We start from the raw sequence: 22,046 nt of genomic DNA, 5'->3' as shown, positions 1-22,046 counted from the left end.
GGGGGAGTAAGTGCCATGGAACTGAATGGACCTAACTTGTGAGCAGACACATACACGCACTGTAGCTTTTTCCCTCAAACCCCTGAAGGTTTCAGTCCCCTGGGCTGACTTGTTGAAGCTCCTGTGGCCTTCTGAGCGTCCTGGCAAGAGCAGGGAGAACAACGTTTTGCAAGTAAAAACGAAACAGACACGGGATGAGCAGATTCATTCAGCAAGAAGAAAAAACGTCCAGAAGGGAAAAGAGAAATTGCTGCAAGCAGCACCGGAGGAAAAGCCAAAAACCAACGTGGTGCAATGCAAGATGTTTCCCGGTCGTCCTTTGAAAGAGCCAGGGGAAGGATCTTGCTGTTCGGCCATCTTAGGGTTAAAGGGACCAAACGCGTTTCCTAGAGAGGAAGGGGATTTGGGGGGAAGGGAGGGGTCTTGTCCCCCAAAGGAAATGCACCCCCCCCATGCCCTTCCTGTCCCGCCGTCTTCCCCCAGAGGAAAGAGGCCTTGGAGCTTCCCCCGGGCGCTGCATCGGTGCCTCCCGGGCGGGATCAGGTGAGACCCCCGCCCGCCTTGTGCACTGGGGTGAAGGGGGTCCCTGGGCTGCAGGGGAGGGGGGAAGGAGAGGGAGGAGCGGTGGGAAGACCCGGGGGCGGGAGATGCCCAAATTTAACCCCCGCAGTGTCGGGGGGGGGGATCTGATTTCACGTCATGGAGGGGAACTGGACATTTCACCCCATGCCTGTGCGGTCATCCATGGGGGATTCCCGTCACAACGTCAGCGAGCGATTTTCCCGACTTTCGGCAGACCAGGTGGCCCCTTTTATTTGTCAAATGGGGGAAATTTAGGGGTGAACGGGAACACTGACCACTAATCGGGCGCCGCTCCCCCCGCAGGGGAGGGGGAGGGACATGGGGAGGAAGACCCGGGGCGGGGGGAGATGCCCGAATTCAACCCCTAGCAAGTCAGACCTGGACCTTTCCCCCCACCGCCATTCCTCCCCATAGAAGTGACCCGTGCGGCTCACCCACTTGAGATTCCCGCCCCAGTGCCAGGGAGCTTCGCTCTTTCCTCCGTCGAGCAGACCAGGGGGCCCCCTTTGTTCTTGCACACAGGGGCGTGGGGGGAGAGGGTCAGAACTGGGTCAGTTCATCAGACTGATTCACTGATTAAACTGCCCTACGCTGACTAAAATCCTTCCCCCTTTAATCGGGCACTGCGCCCCCCCCCCCGCAAATGTGGGTCCCCGATGCGATTCTGCATGGGGCCGAAGCGCTCCGCTCGATCTCCGCTGGGTTGGCAAAAGCAAACACAGCTGGGCGGGGCGGGGAGAGAAGGGGAGAGGAGCGGCGCCCCACCCAGGCCGGCCCTCCCATGCGGCAGCTGATGAGGCAGAAAATTCGTAGCTATCTAATTGATTACTATTGACATTTTACTCCTGTGCGGGGCCGGGCGGAGAGGTGCTGGTGGAATTTTTTTTTTTTTTGCTAAGGCAGCAAAAGACCTTGGGCCAACCCTGTGATACAGGCCTGCAGTGAGAGGCATCAGGAGAGGAGCCCTTGTGAGAAGGAGGAGAAGGCTGATGATAAAGAAATGGGGACCGGGCTGGGGATGGGATTAAAGAGGATTTAAAACAGGCGTTAAAAATCCTGAACAGGCAAAAAGCAAACCTCAACCAAGCACAAATTGTGAATCCCAGTTTTCCTGGACACACAACCTCTAGTCCCCTTGGAAGCAGGTGGCTGTCCTGTAAGAACTTTTGCTCTGTTCCAGTATAGCAGCTCCTGGCTACGAAAGTTAGGAATGGAGTCTCCATCTGCTGAGGCAGTATATCTCACAACATCAGGGAGAAATATGATGGGTCTTTTTAATCATTTAATGTAGAACAAAGCCTGCCTAAAGTAAAGGGGGGGGGGAAGCATTCATCAGCGTTTCTAGCTTCTGTGTATACGTGGATTTGGTTGATTAATACACTGACCTTTCAAAATCAGATGATTAATCAACAAAAAATTATTTGATTGACAGCCTTAATTTAAACCGCTTTTAAGAACATTTAGCATAAGAGAGGCTTAAGGAGAAGATGGTAGCAGCAGAAGGTGTCACCCTTTGAGCCTTGGCATTCACCCGCCTTTTGTTCCCGAACAAGACCTGCTTACTAGCTGGAGTCCTGCACATTTCAGCTTGTCCTGACAGTATAATAAAAGTTTAATTGAACAATGTCCTGCCTTCACAGAGCCTTGGTAGCACTGCCTCATAAGACAATCTTTGCTCAGAAACAGAAGAGGGAAGAGTTTCTTTGACCTCCTTGGAGGCTTCCTTCAGATCAAAGATGGCTGAGTAGGACTCTGCTAGCCCTGAAGCACAAAGAGACTTTGATGCCTTTAAGACCAGGAGGAGTAGAGAATTGTGGAAAACAATGTTGCAGCAGGACTTGGGTGAGGACATGGTCAGCTTAGATATGCAGCTCCAGCATTTCAGGCAGTTCTACTACCAGGAGGCTGAGGGCCCCCGAGGGGTTTGCAGCCAACTCCATGATCTTTCCCGTGGGTGGCTGAAGCCAGAGCGACACACAAAAACCCAAATCCTGGACCTGGTGATCCTGGAGCAGTTCCTGACCATCCTGCCAGCAGAGATGGCAAGCTGGGTGAGAGAGTGTGGAGCGGAGACCAGTTCCCAGGCGGTGGCCCTGGCAGAAGGCTTCCTCCTGAGCCAGGCAGAGGACAGGAAGCCAGAAGAGCAGCAGGTGAGACCATTTCATCCAGGGGGTCAGGAATGTGGCGGGGGGGGGGAGACCCTGAAATTGCCCAACCCATTCTGGAACTCACCCGAGGAGAGATGTCCCATACCTCACTCCCAACAGTTTTGCCTGTCTCATTCCTTTTTTAAACCTTTTCCGTGTCTTGGATTCCTATTGCTGTTTCAGGTACAGAGTCTCTTTGCAGAAGTGGTCCCTGATTTCCCTGCAGCAGAGAGGGCTCCATCAGACACCAGGCAGAACCCTCCAAAAAGGGGGATCAGGCAGGAGGGTGATGGATGTTCTGCCTTGCTGGGTAAGGATTATTTGGGGGGTGGGGTCTTTCAACCTGGGTTTGATCTCTGGAGTATCCTTGGACTGCTTTTGTTCTCCCACCACCTTGAGTCTTTTTGGGAGAAGATGTGTGTCTCCAGTTTTTTCCACAATTCACAACGTTCTTGAAGTTTCAACTCTTGGAAATTTTATACAATGAAACGCACCGTTTGATTTGTGGCCAAGAGCCCAAGTCTGGAAACACGCACTTTTACCCAACTGAACTCTCAAAATGCAAATTAAAGATAAGAGATCTTGTAATGCCCAGGTGTACTTAAACTTGCATCACTTCCAGTGCAATTCTATCTATTTGACTGGGACGTCAGTCCTATTGTATTCCCAGGCGTTTGGGACAAATATGACCTTTGTCTCTCACAGGGGCTGGAATGACACCGGCAAGAAGTACTCAGCCATCTCTCTTTCTTTGTGATGGAGTGGAACCAGATCAGGTAGGAGGAAAGATCACTGGGGACACAGGCAGGGAGCAGCCTGAGTGCCTCCATCCCCTGCTCACCTCCCAGGGCCAGCATACATCTCTCTCCTTCTGTTTCCTTCTGGCAGAGCTAAGACCATATGGAGAGCCCTGCTGGATGGGACCAAAGTCCAGCATCCTGTTTCCCACAGTGGCTAGACTCTTGCAGGACAGGAGGGCTATCGCCGTTTCTTGCTGTTTTTCCTCTAGCAACTGGTTTTCACAGCAAGCAAGTTTCAGTCCTGTGGGAAAATGCCTAGCCACTTCACTTTATCTTCTTCTTGAGAAGGAAACGTTTTCTTTTTTCCTCCAGGCTCTGGTGACCTTTGAGGAGGTTGCTGTGTGCTTCACGGAGGAGGAGTGGGCACTGCTGGATCCTGACCAGAGAGCCCTGCACAAGCATATCATGGCGGAGAACCTTGGGATTGTGGCCTCTCTCGGTAAGGCTTTCTGTTTTCCTGATAATGATAATGCATTAAGGATGAGGAAGATAATATTACCATTTTATTTTGGCACGTAGCCCATATTATTTTTAGTATTTTGAGGCTGCCTTGAGGGCACATTGCTCAGAAGGCAGTGTTCAAAAGGAAAATAAGATACAGTAAGGGTGCTATAGTATGCATATTTAGGCAGAAATGTCAGGGCCCAGCTTCAGTACTGCAATGGGCCTTGTAGGTTATAGCCAGGATTTGATAAGAAGTAGCCTGGAAGGTCTTGGGCCTGTTCAGTTTCTGAAATGTCAGAGTCTGCGTGAGCTTATCTCTGTCAGTGTTCTCAGAGAAGACCCTGTCGCAAAGACCCGTGGACTCGCCAGGTATGTTGTCTCCCGGGAGGACAGATTAAAGACGTGACTGAAAGGTTGCCTGCACTCATAAAGCCCACTGACAGGTATCCCTTTCTTCTCATCCATGTGGGAACAAATGATACCGCCAAGCAGAGCTACGAAGAGATCACGTCAGACTTTGAAGCTTTGGGAAGGAAACTCGAGAAGTTTGGGGCCCAGATAGTTTTCTCATCCATCCTTCCAGTAGTCAGAAGAGGGATAGAAAGGGAACGAAAAATACTCTGGGTGAATGACTGGCTACGAAGGTGTTGCTGACGAGAGAGATTTGGATTCTGGGACCACCGGCTATACTTCCTGGAAGATGGGCTGTTGGCAAGGGATGGGTTGCACCTCACAAAGGATGGGAAGAATGTGTTTGGCCACAGCATGAAGAACTTCATCAGGAGGGCTTTAAACTGAATCCTACAGGGAAGGGAGATGTAATGTTGGGGGTAACAATGGATGTAGGCGCATGCACTGCAACGGAGAGTCTTCAGACACATGTAGGAAGTCTTCAGACACATGTAGGAAGAAAGGCAGACTATGAAGCACATGGTCTTCGAGGTCTATATACTAATGCCCAGAGTATGGGAAACAAACAGAACGAACTCTTAATACAAGAGGGAAATTATGACTTGATAGGTATAACTGAGACCTGGTGGGATGACTCTCATGACTGGAATACTGCAATTGGAGGATATAACTTGTTCAAAAAGAACAGGAGGAACAGAAAGGGAGGTGGGGTTGCACTGTATGTGAAAAATACATATCTCTGCACAGAAATACAGGAGAATGAGCTTGGTAGCCCCATCGAGAGCATCTGGATCAAAATAAATGGAGCAAAGAATAAAAGGAACCCGGTGGTCGGAGTCTACTACTGGCCACCCAACCAAGGAGAAGACGAGGATGAAACTTTTGAAAAGCAAATAGTCAATGTTTTAAGGAAGCATGATGTAGTAGTAATGGGGGACTTCAATTTCCCCGATCTTTGTTGGGAGACAAATTCTGCAAAACATGGCCCCTCCAGGAAATTCCTGACTTGTGTGGCGGATAACTTCCTCCTACAGAAAGTAGAGGAAGGAACTAGAGGATTGGCTATCCTTGACTTGATCCTAACCAACAGAGATGACTTAGTGGATAAAGTAGCAGTTACAGGAGCTCTGGGGGAAAGCGACCATGTTGTACTTGAGTTCATGGTTCTAAGGGAAGCAAAAGCCGAGTGTAGTCAAACGCGTACCCTGGATTTTAGGAAAACTGATTTTAATAAACTCAGAACAATGATCAGTAAGGTCCCATGGCAAGCGACACAAATGAGAAAAGGAGTCCAAGATGGGTAGGAGCTTTTAAAAAAGGAAATTCTCAAGGCACAATTACAAACCATTCCAACAAGAAGAAAAGGTGGAAGACAACAGAAGAAGCCAATGTGGCTTCACAAAAAGCTTAGGGATGACCTGAAAACAAAAAAGGACACATATAGGAAGTGGAAAGAAGGCCAAGTAACAAAGGAAGAGTACAGGCAGGTAGCACAGAATTGCAGGGATGGTGTCAGGAAGGCTAAAGCTGAGAACAAGCTGAGGTTAGCGAGGGATGCTAAAAACAACAAAAAGGCTTTCTTCAGCTACGTGCATAGTAAAAGGCAGAGGAAAGAAATGGTGGTTCAGCTATTAAGTAAGGATGGCAAAATGATAACAGATGACAAAGAAAAGGCAGAGGTGCTCCATTCCTACTTTGGCTCAGTCTTCTCCCAAAAGAGGGTCTATGACCCCCCTGGCAAAGGCGAAGTATAGGCTGAAGGGGCAGGATTGCAGCTTGAGATCGATCGGCATATGGTCAAGGAACACCTAATTACTTTGAATGAGTTCAAATCTCCAGGACCAGATGAACTGCATCCTAGAGTAATAAAGGAACTGGCAGAATTCCTCTCAGAACCACTGTCTATTCTCTTTGAGAGATCATGGAGGATGGGTGAAGTGCCAGATGACTGGAGGAAGGCTGATGTTGTCCCTATCTTCAAAAAGGGTAAAAAGGAGGAAACTGGGAACTACAGACCAGTCAGTCTGACATCAATCCCTGGGAAAATTCTGGAGCAAATGATAAAACAATCCATCTGGAAGCACCTTGACAACAATGCCGTGATTACTCGAAGCCAACATGGATTTGTCAAAAACAAGTCCTGCCAGACGAATCTGATCTCATATTTTGATCAAGTAATCTCCCTTGTGGATCGTGGGAATGCTGTAGACATCATATACCTCGACTTCAGCAAAGCTTTCGACAAAGTGCCCCATGATATCCTGATGAGCAAACTAGCTCAAAGTGGGCTAAATGAAACAACGGTCCGGTGGATCCACAGTTGGCTACAGAATCGAACTCAAAGAGTGGTTCTCAATGGGACCTTCTCAAACTGGGGAGAGGTAACGAGTGGGGTACAGCAGGGCTCAGTCCTGGGCCCAGTGCTCTTCAACATTTTTATTAATGACTTGGAGGAGGAGGTGCAGGGAATGCTGATCAAATCTGCAGATGACACAAAATTGGGTGGGATAGCTAATACCTTGGAAGACAGAAACAAAATTCAAAGTGATCTGGATAGACTGGAGCGCTGGGCAGAAAACAACAGAATGGCATTTAATAGGGACAAATGCCAAGTTCTGCACCTAGGAAAAAGAAACCAAATGCGCAGTTACAAGATGGGGGAATACGTGGCTCAACAACACTACAAGCGAGAAGGATCTTGGAATTGTTGTCAATCACAAGCTGAATATGAGGCAACAATGTGATGTGGCTGCAAAAAAGGCCAATGCTGTTTTGGGCTGCATTAATAGAAGCATAGCTTCCAAATCCCAGGAAGTACTAGTTCCCCTCTACTCAGCACTGGTTAGGCCTCATCTGGAGTACTGTGTCCAGTTCTGGGCACCCCACTTTAAGAAGGATGCAGACAAACTGGAGAGGGTTCAGAGGAGGGCAACAAAGTGATCAGGGGACTGGAAACAAAGTCCTATGAGGAGAGACTGAAAGAACTGGGCATGTTTAGCCTTGAGAAGAGAAGACTGAGGGGAGATATGATAGCACTCTTCAAGTACTTGCAAGGTTGTCACAGAGAAGAAGGCCAGGATCTCTTCTTGATCATCCCAGAGTGCAGGACACGGAATCATGGGCTCAAGTTACAGGAAGCCAGATTCCGGCTGAACATCAGGAAAAGCTTCCTGACTATTAGAGCAATACGACAATGGAACCAATTCCCTAGGGAGGTGGTGGGCTCTCCCACACTGGAGGCGGTAAAGACGAGGCTGGACAGCCACCTGTCAGGGATGCTCTGACTTGGATTCCTGCATTGAGCAGGGGGTTGGACTTGATGGCCTTGTAGGCCCCTTCCAACCCTACTGTTCTATTCTATGAGAGCAGAGCCAGGGGAGCCACCCGACTCCCGGTCCACCTGCTGGTCTGGCCTTGGGAGGCTGGAAGCTGCCTGTGAGAACCTGACAGAGGGGGGGTGGGCTTTGCAGAAGGGTCGCCCAGGTTGAAGCGTCACTGCTGGAGGGCCGAGCAGTGCCGCCCAGTTCAGACAGGGGCCTTGCTGAAAGGCTAAAGGCCCGTGTCTGTCAAGGGATCTGGAGTGGGTATCCTACAGTCACGCCTCCCCTTTTAAGATGATGCAAAGGTAAAGAGCCTGTGCTAGGAACATCTCATCTTCATTGCCAGAAGCCTTCTCTGTTTGGATCCATCGCCGTCTGGGCTGTTGGAGGCACTCTGCACATGGAGTGCAACTTTGGATTGTTAAGGACTTGCCATGAAAAGTACTGTGAGGCTTTTCAGAGACTTGAACTCCCATTGCTGTGGATTGTGCTTCTGTGTTTGTAGTCAGCTCAGTGTACTGCAGGCTGAGTTTGATCTACGCCTTTTGGACTTCCCTCTGCCAGAACTCATGCAGCGTGGAGTTGCCAGTGCGAAAGCAGTGGCCTGGAACTCCTGGCATGTGTGGGTAAGCCCTTCCCTTGATCTTGGTGAGCCTTGACCATGTAGCCCGGAGTTATCAACAAAAGATTCAAAGTTGGACTCTCTATGGGTGTGGGTTGTTAGGCCTTTCAAGAAGTTATGCCCTGATTGCCTGATGGCTTCATTCCAGGAATCATTCCCTTTCCATGTTTGGGGTTTGAGCCCCATGAAAGGATTGTCTGGGTTAGGGATCCAGGAATCCAGAGTCCCTTCCCTTGTGTCCAGAACCATGGAAATGGCAACAGAGAAACCATGTTGAGGATCTCAGTCATGGTTGTAGCGTTTAGCTTTGGACTATTCTGGAATTACATCGAGCCTGTAGCTACTGACCATCAGCTATATGATTTCTGAAGAGTGCAGCCATTAAGCTTTCGCCGTGGGATTCCCTGCAATAAAGAAATCTCACTGATTTGGGTGTCCATTGTCAGATTGCCTGAGCGTGTGTGCTGGGGGGATTGGGAAACCTGACAATAAGTTCTACAACTCCCAGCATCCCCTGGCAAGTCATACTGCCTGTCTAAACATGCATAGGACTGCACCCTAAGTTATCTTAAAATCATCAAATGATCAAATACTTTTAAGACAGCAGCTTAAAGACAATGTCTTCAAACAAACCATATCATGTTTTGCAAGCCACATTAAGGCAGCTAAGAGTCCAAAAACCAGCAACACCAAAACACTGATTAAGGAAAGGTAGCCCAGAGCACCCATGTTTTCAAGGCATAGTTGAATGCCGGTGCTGCAGGGTCCCTTTGGAGTTTGATTATGTATTTCAGCGCCTCCAGATCCCTTCTTCAAGTCTACCCAGATTTGTCTGTTTTTATTACTAATATATTTCTAATTCTCCCTTTGCATTAAAGAAAAATCTACACAGGAGCTAATACTGGTGAGACATCAATACATAATGTTAGGAAATTACAATAGAAGCAAAACAACAATTAGCATCTGGTCATCAGATCATCAGGAAAAATTTAGAATAAATTTCTAAACAAATAGAAATTCACTGCAACGAATAAAAATATAGAACTGACCCATCATAGAATCCCAGAGGCCTGATGGATCAGCTGTGCTGTAGCCAAAGAGGGAAGTCTCTAGGGAGGCAGCCAGCACCCCCCAAATACAGTTAGTTTACAGAATCCAAACCCAGCGGTTTCTCTCTTAGTCTCTTTCTCCCAAAGTGTCTCTTCACACAGAGACATCCAGACAGTCAGATTATATCCGTTATAGCTAGGGTGGAGTGCTGGGAAAGAAACCTGCTTCTCTTTATCTGAGCGCAGCAGAACTCCGGGGTTTGCCACTGTCTGAGAAGCAAGTGGAATCCTGCCAAGAGTGGGTAGGCCAGGAGACAAGGTGGTTTCAGTAGCGTGGACCTCTGATCCAAGAGCTACAAATGGATTGTTCTTGTTAGCCGCCAGACTGATTACATGAAACTCTTGGGTTTTTTTCAGTTTCCACAAAAACTTCAAAGGCTCAAAGGGTGCCAGGTCTAATATTACAAAGTCACACAGGAGTAAGATTCCCAGGTGGAGACAAAGGCTTTCCAGGCTGAAAACAATGGGGTTCGGACAACTCTTTGCCCAAGCCATCTCAAATGACAAAAATGGGTGCTCATTAATGGGATGGTTGCTGAGCCTGAAGCTATTCAAGACTGCATCTTTAGTGAGAGGCTAAGACGTTTGGGGTCCAGCACCTGACATGATAATTTATTTATTTCAGGGAGGTCATTTTAGGGCTAGCATATTCTTGCAGGGTTAGGTTTGCATTTGCCCACCCCAAGGCTTTCTGAATATCTGCACATTTGATTAGCTTGGTAATGCCAGATCTGACCTTGCATGAGTGACCTATAAGAATATTAGGTACTATGATGTTGCCATTACTTTTCCCGCCTTGGCGCAGGGAAAGTTTTGTGAAAGGAAGCATGTCCATGGTTATGAAATTTCATTGGCGTCTGCAATACCTGCCTTACTGAAGAGCAGCCTGATAACGAGCCTGAGCTTGACTAGGCTGAGAGAATAACTGGCCCAGAAAATGCAATACATTTCATTTCTCAGCTGAAAGCTGAACCCAAGTCTCCAAGGGGCAAGTCAAATGCATTGTACCACCAGTCAGTTAATGGCAGTCAACAGAGGTCGTTACACATATGGTAAGAATGGCATCCTGTCTAATTTTTTCAGTTCTTTTATCAAAATTAAGGTGCTCAGCTGTTTGAAGTCCTCTTGGTAACTCGGGCTTTTACCAATGTCTTGTCTTCATTCCAGAAGGTGACTGGTGGGAAGCAGAGAAGACAGAACTGTGTGGAATATTGCCGAAAAGAGAAAGATGTAAAAACAGCAAACAGCAGAGAAGAGAAACTGAAGCAAACTGGAATACAAGGAATAATTCCTTTCCTTGTCAGGGCAATGGCTACCATGATATCACAGTCCAAGAAAAAATGCATGAAGCACAGGAAACGAATAGGTCCCATATGAATAGCAGAACATTCAATTCAAAATCAAACATTAATGCTCATTGCAAAAATTACACCTTGAAGGAAACATATAAAAGCCTGGAGTATGGAAAGAGCTACATGATGAAGACAAATCTCACTTCTCATCAAAAAACTCACACAGGGGAGAACCCATATAAATGCCTGGAGTGTGGAAAAAGCTTTAATCAGAAGACACATCTCACTACTCATGAAAGAACTCACACAGGGGATAAACCATACCATTGTTTGGAGTGTGGAAAGAGATTCATACAGAAGGAACATCTCACCTCTCATCAAAGAACTCACACAGGGGAGAGACCATATCATTGTTTGGAGTGTGGAAAGAGATTCATACAGAAGGAACATCTTACCTCTCATCAAAGAACTCACACAGGGGAGAGACCATATAAATGCTTGGAGTGTGGAAAGAGCTTCAGTCATAAGACAACTCTCACTTTTCATCGAAGAACTCACACAGGGGAGAAACCATATCATTGTTTGGAGTGTGGAAAGAGCTTCATAAAGAAGTCAACTCTCACTTGTCATCAAAGAACCCACACAGGGGAGAAACCATATCATTGTTTGGAGTGTGGGAAGAGCTTCATAAAGAAGTCAACTCTCACTTATCATCAAAGAACTCACACAGGGGAGAAACCATATCATTGTTTGGAGTGTGGGAAGAGCTTCAGGGTTAAGGTATCTCTTACATTTCATCAAAGAATTCACACAGGGGAGAAACCGTATCATTGTTTGGAGTGTGGAAAAAGCTTCATAAGGAAGTCATATCTTACTCCTCACCAAAGAATTCACACAGCGGAGAAACCACATAAATGCATGGAGTGTGGAAAGAGCTTCAGTCAGAAGAAATATCTCACTTCTCATCAAATAACTCACTCGGGAGAAACCATAGAAATGCTTGGAGTGTGAAAAAAGCTTCAGTGAGAAGGGAACTCTCACTCAATATGACAGAACTCACACAGGAGAAACCATGTCATTGTTTGTAGTGTGGGAAGAGCTTCGGTGAGAAGAAAAATCTCACTTCTCATCAAAGAATTGACACGGGAGAAACGATATAAATGCTTACAGTTTGGAAAGAACTTTAGGTAGAAGAAACGTCTCATTCCTCATTAAAGAACTCACTCGGGGTAGAAACCATAGAAATGCTTAGAGTGTGGAAAGAGCTTCACTCAGAAGGTAACTCTAACTTTTCATCAAAGAACTCAGACAGGGAAGAAACCAGAGAAATGCTTGGAGTGTGGAAAGAACCAGTAGAAACAAAAACCGTGCTTCACAGCAAAGAAATGACATGGGAGACAAGTTTTAAAACTGCTTGGATGTGGGAAAATATTAAATCCCTTCTTACTTTTCATCTAATAAGATGCGCTGGGGAGAAACCATAAACATACTTGGAGTATGGAATGAGATTCATTTTCAGTGAAGCCATATTAGAGGACCCATTAAAGAGGTACGCTGTATAAAGGGATGCCAAACCAAGGAATCTATTAATGTGCTGAAATGTAGACAACAAAGAAACTTCTATAAACAGTATTTTCCTCTAAATCAGTACATATTGAAAAATGATGTGCAAACCCCATACATATTTCCAGAATAAACAGCAGGATGGATTTTCCCAGTTAAGTGTATTTCCAATTTCCTTAATATGTTATTTTTAATGTAAATGGTTTAAGAAGAAATTGTTGTTTATTCATTCAGTCGCTTCCGACTCTTCATGACTTCATGGACCAGCCCACGCCAGAGCTTCCTGTTGGCCGTCGCCACCCCCAGCTCCCCCAAGGTCGAGTCCGTCACCTCCAGAATATCATCCATCCATCTTGCCCTTGGTCGGCCTCTCTTCCTTTTGCCTTCCACTTTCCCTAGCATCAGCATCTTCTCCAGGGTATCCTGTCTTCTCATTATGTGGCCAAAGTACTTCAGTTTTGCCTTTACTATCATTCCCTCAAGTGAGCTGTCTGGCTTTATTTCCTGGAGCATGGACTCGTTTGATCTTCTTGCAGTCCAAGGCACTCATATTCCAATACTGAATAATTTGGTTCAATTAGCAAAATCAAGATAATGCTTTATTAAAGGGGGAAGGGATTGCTCCTTTAGTTAAGGCAATTAGAAAAATAATGTTCTGGCATTATCTGAGTCAAAATGTATTACACATGACACCTTTTGAGCTAAGAATGTGACCCTTGGCTGTAGACATCTACCAGATTTCAAATGGATGTAATAAAAATTGGCACAGGTACAGCAAGTTCAAAAATGCTTACACTTGATACATTTATCCTTTTTTACTCCAGTTTTTGAAGTGGCAGATCATATATTTTTCTCAAAGTTTGTGGGAAAACTATTAATGCATTTTATTCTGGCTTACTGAGGAAGGGTGCCTTTCGTTGGCATAGTGAGGTTCTAAGTAGTGGGTCAAAAGTTGTTAAGGTTTTTTTGCGTAGTGCAGGAATTGCTTTCAGAGTTAAGTCATGCAGGCCCAGTATTGTTCTAAAGCTAGAACCCTGCTGGTAGTCCGATGTTTTCAGACAGATTTTGTGTTGCAGTGGTAATCCAGTGGATTGTATGTGCAATGCCTGTTACTTTTGTTATGAAATGTGACTTCACAAGGTCAGACAACACGACATATGACTACACGACAACTGCTGATGTACGCAACAAGGAGGCGTGGGTCAACTCACAGGAGGATGCCTCTAGTAAAACAGTACAGCTCAGATGCTTCATGAGGCAATACAGGACCAGGACAACATGGGGCATCTTTTCTGGTTCCAGGCACTCGATCCACATCTGGATTGGGCCTGCAAGAATATGGAAAGTTGGGCTGCATTGGGGAGGGGCTAAGTTGTAAGCAGGCACAATTTGTGACATTGCACAACATCACTTGTCACAGTTCATGTCTGTTAAGGCATCAGCCTTAGCTTCCAATTTACTGTCTTTGTGCAGCTTCAGCCAATATACAATGATCAAAATCCCACTACTTTAAGACCAGAGTTAAGGCTTTCTCATGTCGGTTCAAGCCCCACAAAGCCAGGCAATTGGAATGTCAGGCTCATGCCCCATGATCAGTGTGAAATATCACTAATTCTGCTTGCTTACAATTTACCTTCTACCTACCCACACATTTCCTTGGTCTTTTGGGCCCAAATTGAGACAGGGAGGACAGAATGTCTGAGACAAGCAAAGATGCCCCATGTTGTCCTGGTGTTGTATTGCCTTATGAACAATCTGAGCCTTACTGTAATGCTAGAGGAATCTTCCCGTGTGTCGACCCATGCCTGGTTGTTGCTTACATCAGTCACTAGCAGGGTAGGTTAAATAGTGAGAGTGAGTCCTCTTCTAGCAACCCTCACCATCCTGATGGTGTTTTCTTTGGCAAACTGGCAAGACCAGAAGGCATGCTGCAAGATGTTTGAAGATGCTTTGGATATGAGATGCTTGGTTGGTACAGAATGGGTTTGGTGTATGAAAGAAATATATTAATTCTCTACATTTTCCTCCAGCACACCTCCTGCAGGACCCATCTGTGGTTGCTTTGGAGCTTGAACTTCCTCGGCAAGACAGAATGGGTGGATGGGTGCTCCAGTTTGTAGCAGATATTGGGACCCATATTGCCCAGCCTGACCTAGCTAAGCAGCTAGGGGAGTCCATGATCACATGCATCAAAGGATATTCTGCATTCGGATACCATGATTTTATTCCAGCACCCAGTCCCACACAGCTGGGCCTTTTAGGCTGAGAGTAATGTGTTTCTCCAAGTACACTCCTGTGGGAATCTTGTTATGATACTTAACATTCTCAGAAGTATCTGTGCCAAGATATAGAGTGGTGAAGAGCTGGCAATGGATGTTCTAGGATCAAAACAATGGAGGATCTAGGGTTTTGTTCTGAACCATAATGTACTTTATTAATAAAACTGTATTAAACAATACCGGACAGTGTATATCAACAACATCACTTCACAACAGAAAAGGCGTGTGGGCTAAAGTTTTTGAGTTCCGTTGTCTAACTTCATCTTGTGGTGCCATCACCACCACCACTGCTCTCCCTGTGGACTTCTGCCTGGCAGACTGCCATTCCCTGCAGGACCAGACCAGCGGTTGCTGACTACCTCCACCTGTTCCTTCTTGAAAGGACTATATAAGCTGGCTGGCTGAGGTGGGCTGGGAGAGCCAGTATCGGTAAAGGGGATGTGTTCTGTTGATTTTTAACTGTTGGTTGGTGGTGATGGGGGGGGGGTGCTATTTTTAGGGGTGGGTAGCCTGCCTGATAGGTGGAAGCAAGGGGGCACGTGTCCACCTGATGGAGGCAGTGGGGGGAATGTTGCGGGCCAGAATATACAGAGGCTGGGCGGCAGGCGCTGGCAGAGTGCTAGGGGCAGGCCATGCCAGGTAAGGGGAACAAGGGAGAGATGTGTAATATCTGTCCCCTGTTCCAGGCCTGTCCAGAGCCAAAGGATGGCTGGGGGAGGCGTGACTCCATCTTCTGGCCTTCATCTGCTGCTCTGCAATGCCAGGTCTGTTACCCAGAAAACTTCCCTCATCCATGACGATCCGGGATGAGGGTGCAGACCTGGCATGTATTAGGAAGACCTTGCTGGCTGAGGCCGCTGCTCCTGCGACCATGTGCCCAGCCAGATTTTCGTACACACAGCAGCCGAGGGCTGGGGATCGGGGAGGGGGAGTGGCTGTTATCTACCAGGAGTGCTTGCTCTTCACTAGACCCCCTCTCCGGGAGACCAAGGTTGCTGAGTGCATGTACTGGAGGTTGCACCTGAACGGCAGTCTGGGGATTCTGCTTGTGTACCATCCACCCCTCTGCACAACTGGCTCCCTGGCCGAGGTGCTTCAGGTGGTCTCTGATGTGTGTGTGTGTGCAGTCCCTTAACTTATTGGTGTTGGGGGACTTCAATGTACATTCAGAGGCTGTCCTCACGGGGGCACTTCGGGACTTCATGGAGACCATGGCTTCCTGGGAGTTGCACCCTATTCCAACTGGGCCCACCCATGCAGCTGGTCATACACTAGACCTTGTGTTTGCTTCTGGAGAAGCAGGGAGTGATCTGGAAGTCAGTATATCCACCCCCGCCCCTTGTCATGGTCAGATCACTGGTGACGTTGGACTTCTTGGTTCCACAACCCCTCAGCAGGGGTGGTGGACCCATTAAAATGGTCTGCCCCAGGCGTCTTAGGGATCTGAATGGATTCCTGAACGCGCTTGGGGATTCTCTGGAGCACGGCCACTCGGTGGAGACCCTGGTGAGTGGCTAGAGCGCCGCAATCACTGGGGCATTAGACTGGGTGGCTCCAAAACGCCCTCTCCCCCTAAACAGGGTTCGAACAGCACCATCGTTTAATCTGTGGTTACAAGCTCTGAAACAGGTGGTGAGATGGCTAGAGCACCGGTGGCGGAAGTCTCACGCCACAGACGATTGGACATGGGCCTATCACGTGGCAATGGAGGCAGCAAAAAAGGAATATTATGCTGCCTCTATCGCGTCCGCAGAGTGCTGTCCCAGGAGGCTGTTCCAAGTGGTCTGAAGCCTGGTCAGTCCAGTTGCTCCGGAACCACTGGAGCATTCTAAGGCCTCCTGTGAGGCCTTGGCAAGGCACTTTGCGGATAAAATTGATTGGATCAGGAATGTTATTCTGTGCGCCGTGGATACAGTTAGCGAGTGAGGCGGCCTGCGGCAAACCAGCTGTCCATGGAGGTTCAGGTGTCAGCTGTGAGCTGGACAGCGCTGTACCAACTCCCATCTGATATGGTGGCTGCACCCCAACCTTCCCGACCACCTGCTGCCATTGGTACATGCCCTGGTCTCTTCTCATCTAGACTACTGTAATGTGCTGTACGTGGGGTTACCCTTGAAGATGGTTTGGAAGCTGCAGCTAGTGCGGAACGCGGTGGCTCACCAGCCTATCTCAAGGAGCGCCTCCAGCAACATCAGGCAGGCCGCTCAACAAGATCAGCCTCGGATGGCCTTCTCTTTGTCCCATCAGCCAGGACAGTTAGGCTGTTGAGGGAGAGGGCCTTCTCTGTGGTAGCCCTCGCTCTGTGGAACTCTGCCATTCCCCCTCTTTCATGAGCTTCCACCACGCACTGAAAACTTGGTTGTTCAGGCAGGCATTTGGGGTGGGTTAGGGTATTTTTAGACAATGTTTTAATGTGTAATTTTACTGTTTTAAATTGTACTGCTGTACATCGCCCAGAACGGCTGGGTGACCAGCCAGACGGGTGATTAAGAAATTTAATAAATAAATAAATAATAATCTTCTGTGTAATTCCTGGTGCGCATCTTTTAGAAGTGAAAAGACACTGGCCTACAAATGCAGCGTAGACAACACATTCCTGCTCAAAACCAAGATGTTCTCCACCCTCACACTGTCCCTTAAAAACATGAAATGGGTGTATTATTTCCAGAAATCACTTTCACTTTTCTTATTACTACCAACCTCATCAATCACGCTGGTGCTAGGAAATGCAGCCACAAGCACCACGTGCTCAGCTCTGCTGCATCAGAGGAGACACCCATCCCCCACTGTGCCTGCCAGCGACTGAGGGAAGCAACAGACAGGCCTGGGTTAACACACAGGAGGAATCCTCTCGGAACACCGTAAGGCTCAGAGGCTTTATAGGACAATACAGGATGAAGATGATGCAGGACATCTTGGCTGGTCCCAGGCACTCCATCCTCCCCACCTGGATTTGGGTCTGAAAAAGCAAGAAGTGTGGGTGGATGGAGGGTAAGTTGTAGCGAGCACAGTTTGTGGCATTGCACAACATCACTGATCACGGTGCGTGTCAGTTAAGGCATCAGTCTTACTGTCCTATTTTGTGGTTCCATGTCTTACCAAACAGAAGTTTCTCCGCATTCCTTCTTTATCAGAGGTGTCAGGAAATGCCCTAGCAGCCTCTTTCAGTCTACTCTAATAGCCAACTCAAGACACATAGACAAAAGGATTCTTTTCAAGGCTTTAATCCTTTTACAACTTAATGACTCTTTCAGATGCTAATCACCAGCGACTAAGCAATGAACAGCAGAGTAGCCTATGCTCCAGGTTAGGCAGTTGGTCCCCATTTGAAGGAGAATCACTTGAAGACCCTGAACTTATGGGCTAGGGAGAGTTCCTCCCTCTTTCCCTTGGGTCCACGGGATGCGACCTTTGCTTGCGCGCCAAACGGGCGCTACGCCTCCTTTCTGCGCCCTCCATTGCTCATCGCTCCCTGCATCTGCGTTGAGCATCTAGCAAGCCCCCCTCCTGCACTCTCTCACTGCCAGGGTCACTATCTATCTCAGGAAGGAATCTCAGCCAGCTGCTGTGCCTGTGAGGGATGAGCTGGCTCCTCTCCCACGGATTGCTGATCCTCCTCAGAATCAGAACTGCTCTGATGTTCTATCGGCTCAGTTTCCACCCTGACAGTATGCTACTTAACATCCGATGAAACAGCTTTCTCTGCCATGTCATCTCAGTTATGGAATGCCCTCCCTTAAGAAGTCTCACTTGGTGCAGTCTTTTTGCCATTAGTTCAAAATGTTATTCATCCAGACATTTTAACTTGCAGTTCTTGTATTTGATGTAAGTAGCACTCCTATGCACATTTAGAGAGAAGTTAGTCCTACAACTCCCAGCATCCCCCATCCATCCATGCTGGAAGTTGTCAGACATATTTCTGTCTAAACATGCATAAGATAGCACCCTTTGGGATTCTTATCTGCTTTTTTATTGTTGTATTTGTAATGTGATACAACTGGTTGTACCCTGCCTGGAAATTCCAAAAAGGATGAAGGGTAGTATATATGTATTTTAAACAAAGCACAACATTTGTTATCCTTGCCTGATTTTCAAGACATAATGTGCGAGTGGATGTTTTGTGGACCATTTCAAATGTCTGCTGTACCTTAAGGGCTAGGAACTTGCTGCTTTCGGAAAAACTGAGATTCTCCAAAAGCACCCCCAAGTTGTGGCCAATGCATGGCCATGATCATCACCAGCTCTCCTGTGTATATTTGAAATATGATACTTTTCTATGAGGTTATTTAATGAAATAATATTAATATATTTTACTTCCATTTGTAAAATGGAATGGTAAAATGGTAAATGGTAAAATTCACCAGGTATGTGAATTTTATGTAACTTCAAGAGCAGTGACCTGATCTCTGACCTAGACACAACTCTGTGTTGCTTATAGTAACCTGGTTCGCATGTAGTGGCCGCAAATCATGGTTAAATAACCCACAGTGTGCAGCAGTGCATGTGATGCCCGGGCTGCTGTTTCTTTAAAAACGCAACTTCCAATCGGCCCAAGCCGGGACAGTATGGGTCAATCACAGGTTAAACAAACCAAAGTTAACCTACAATTGGTAGCTAACTTTACTTTGGGTTGTTTAAACCATGATTAACCAAATGCCTGGGTCTGGATGTCATAGAGCGACCTCTGAACGGTCTGTCACTTTCTCTCAGCTTTCATCCACTTCACGATGTTGTATTGAGGAGAAAATGGGTGGTGCACATGTGAGGCATTTTAATGTTTTGGGGGAGATTCCAGACTGTCTAAACTTAAGAGCCTTTGCCCAGGTATCTAACACAATGCTTTCTACCCCCAAAAAAGTCACTTCTAGTTGACTCTTAAGCCTAATAAGAGGCGAATTCCAAATGCAGGGACTTCAAATGAGATCTCCACATTTATGAAGCTCCCGCCCTTCTCCCTCCTCTGGTCTTCCTTTCTGGGTTACTCAGAAGGAGGTTTCTGCAAGCCTACCTGTTTCTTCTCTTTTCCTCTCAAGAGTCATATAAATTCACCTATAAACAAACTACGTCTCTCTCCCTCTCCCTCTCCCAGACCCCAGCGTGGCTTAAACGTCCATCCCCCCGCCAAGTCCTCCTCCCCGGGTTGTCGAAACCTTCCGCTCACCGTGCATCGGGGCAGCCGAGCACCAAAGCGGTTCCCAGTCCCGCGCCCGCCAGCCCCGGCTCGGGCCCGGCATTTCGCCCCAACGCGGGGAGGCGCCGGCCAGGCGCTCACGCGTCGCTGCCGCCCGCAGACCCCGGCGGCCGCCGCGTCCCGGGCCGCCCGCGAGGCGAGGCGAGGCGAGCGAACGCCCGGAGCCGGGAGGGGCGCGGCGGCGGCGGCAGGCCGGGGCGCGCCAGAAAGCGCCGGGGCGCGCGGCGAGGCCTCTCCCCGGCCCTGCCTGGGGCCTGCGCGGGAAGGGCCCTGCTGCTGGGCCGCCCGAGGGCTACGCCCCGAGCCGGCTGCCCAGCGGGGCGGGGAGCCGGGGAGGGAAGAGGCGCGTCCCCGGGAAACGCGCCCCCGCCCCGCCCCGGCGGAGAGAGGCCTGGCTGGAGCGTCTCCCGCGCTGCGCCGGCGCCTCCGCTGGGGATCAGGTGAGGCCCCCGCGCCTTGCGCGCCGGGGCGAAGGGGTCCCGGGGCGAGGGGCGAAGGCGCCGGCTGGGCGAGTGCCTCAGCGCAGCCCCGGCGGAACAGGGGCTCCGGTTCCGGGCCAGGGAGGGCGCTGGACCCTCTCCTGCGGCGCCACTCGGAGCCGTGCCCCGCGCCGCTGACCCGCTTCGGATTCCCCCCGCGATGTCGGGGAGCGTCGCTCTCTGCTCCGTCAAGCGGGCCACGGCCCCTTTGATTTGGCAAAGGGGGGGGGGGCTAGAGGTGAGTCGGTTTCTCAAACCGGTTCACTGATTAAGCTCCTCTGCGTTGACTAAAATCCTTCCCCATTATTCTGGCGCTGCCCCCCCCCCCCGCAAATGTGGGTCCCCTGACGCTATTCTGCATGGGGCTGAGACGCTGCCCTCGCTCTCTGCTGGACTGGCTGGACCGACAGAAGGAAACAAAGCTGGGCAGGGGGGCCAAGAACAGCTGATTGGGGGACTCCTGAAAAGGCACCAGTTTTAGTTTTGGAACTGACTACTATTGACATTTCACTGCTGGTATAGGCAGAGGGGGGAGGCGCTGGTGGGTGATCTTTGCTAAAGGCAGCAGAGGTGCTTGTGCCAGCCCTGTGAGGCAGGCCAGCAGAGAGGGGCAGCTGCAGGGGAGTCCGTTGGAGAAGGAGGAGAAGGCTGATAATAAAACATAAAATAAACAAGGAGGGGGCGATAAAGGAGAATGAAAACAGATGCTAAAAATCCTGAACAGGAAAAAAAGCAAACCTCAACAGAGCACGAGTTGCAAATCCCAGTTCCTGTTTGTCACAGCATTTCTGGTCTCCTTGGAAGCAGAACACTGCCCTTTGAGAACTGTTACTCTGTTCCAGCAAAGCAGCTTCTAGTTAGGAATGAAGCCTCCATCTGCTGAGGCAGTATACCTCACAAAATCATGGAGAAATGTTATGGGAATGCAATTTTAGGGGGCCGAGTAGTTAGAGAGGGACCTGTGAGTGGGGAGAGGAGGGAATGCAACATGAAGCCAGCAAAGGACTTTGGTCTGTGGCTCTCAGGTGAAGGACACCCCCACCCCCGCTCCCTCCGGGACAACACCTGCTTACTAGCTGGAGTCCTGCACATCTCGTTCTGCGCTGACAATAACGGCACCACGTCTTATCTTTACAGAGCCTTAGTAGCAGTGTCTCATCAGGCAATCTTTGCCCAGATGCAGAAGAGGGGAGCGTTTCTTTGGCCCTGTTGGAGGTTCTTTTGAAGACAGATCAAAGATGGCCAAGCAGGGCCGAGCCGGCCCTGAAGCACGAAAAGGCTATGACACCGTTAAGATAAGGAGCAGTGGGGAATTCTGGGAAAGAACAGTTGAGATGACCCAGGGTGAGGATGTGGTGCGCTCAGACGTGCAGCACCAGCGTTTCAGGCAGTTCCGCTACCAGGAGGGTGACGGGCCCCGAGAGGTTTGCAGCCAACTCCACGCTCTTTCCTGTCAGTGGCTGAAGCCAGAGCGACACACGAAAAACCAAATCCTGGACCTGGTGATCCTGCAGCAGTTCCTGGCCATTCTGCCGGCGGAGATGGCAAGCTGGGTGAGCGAATGCGGGGCGGAGACCAGCTCCCAGGCGGTGGCCCTGGCAGAAGGCTTCCTCCTGAGCCAGGCAGAGGACAGGAAGCCGGAAGAGCAGCAGGTGAGAGCAATTCATCCAAAGAGACAGAATATGAGGAAGGATATCCAAAAACTCTATTAATTAGCCAACCCGTTCTGAAAATCACCCGCGGAGAAATGTCCCATTCCTCGCCTTCAACTTTTTTGCCTGTCTTACTCCTTTTCTAACCTTTCCCC

The 22,046-nt window shown here is 48.7% G+C and overlaps 3 protein-coding genes across 4 annotated transcripts in view; 2 read left to right on the top strand and 1 right to left on the bottom strand.

The window, feature by feature from the left end:
- The first annotated feature begins 471 nt into the window (after positions 1-471).
- On the top strand, positions 472-14,711 carry LOC146355903 (uncharacterized). 2 transcript variants are annotated; one of them, XM_084830892.1, is made up of 6 exons: positions 472-543; positions 2,223-2,732; positions 2,913-3,039; positions 3,435-3,505; positions 3,842-3,968; positions 10,603-14,711. In XM_084830892.1, the coding sequence occupies exons 2-6, from the start codon at positions 2,406-2,408 to the stop codon at positions 11,736-11,738; spliced, it is 1,788 nt and encodes a 595-aa protein (XP_084687018.1). In that variant the 5' UTR covers positions 472-543; positions 2,223-2,405; the 3' UTR covers positions 11,739-14,711. The 2 variants fall into 2 exon arrangements, with proteins under 2 accessions (XP_084687018.1, XP_084687017.1); XM_084830891.1 differs by having other exon boundaries at positions 482-543; positions 2,015-2,732.
- Positions 14,705-21,331, bottom strand: LOC146355902 (uncharacterized). Its single transcript, XM_084829974.1, has 3 exons — positions 21,282-21,331; positions 19,731-20,445; positions 14,705-17,528 (listed from the first exon to the last, which is right to left on the bottom strand). The coding sequence occupies exons 1-3, from the start codon at positions 21,329-21,331 to the stop codon at positions 17,319-17,321; spliced, it is 975 nt and encodes a 324-aa protein (XP_084686100.1). The 3' UTR covers positions 14,705-17,318.
- The window catches only part of LOC146355900 (uncharacterized), a 31,622-nt gene continuing 29,709 nt past the window's right edge, over positions 20,134-22,046 (top strand). The window contains 1 exon segment of the mRNA XM_084831148.1: positions 20,134-21,891. Within this exon segment, the coding sequence (XP_084687274.1) occupies positions 21,478-21,891 (414 nt within the window). The 5' untranslated portion in view covers positions 20,134-21,477.

This window comes from Heloderma suspectum, chromosome 2 (assembly GCF_057233095.1).
Source record: "Heloderma suspectum isolate Gila_16-S chromosome 2, 16-S_ref, whole genome shotgun sequence".
NCBI lineage: Eukaryota > Metazoa > Chordata > Lepidosauria > Squamata > Helodermatidae > Heloderma > Heloderma suspectum.
Note: the sequence above shows the minus strand (reverse complement) of the source record. Positions and strands in the feature narration are given on the sequence as shown.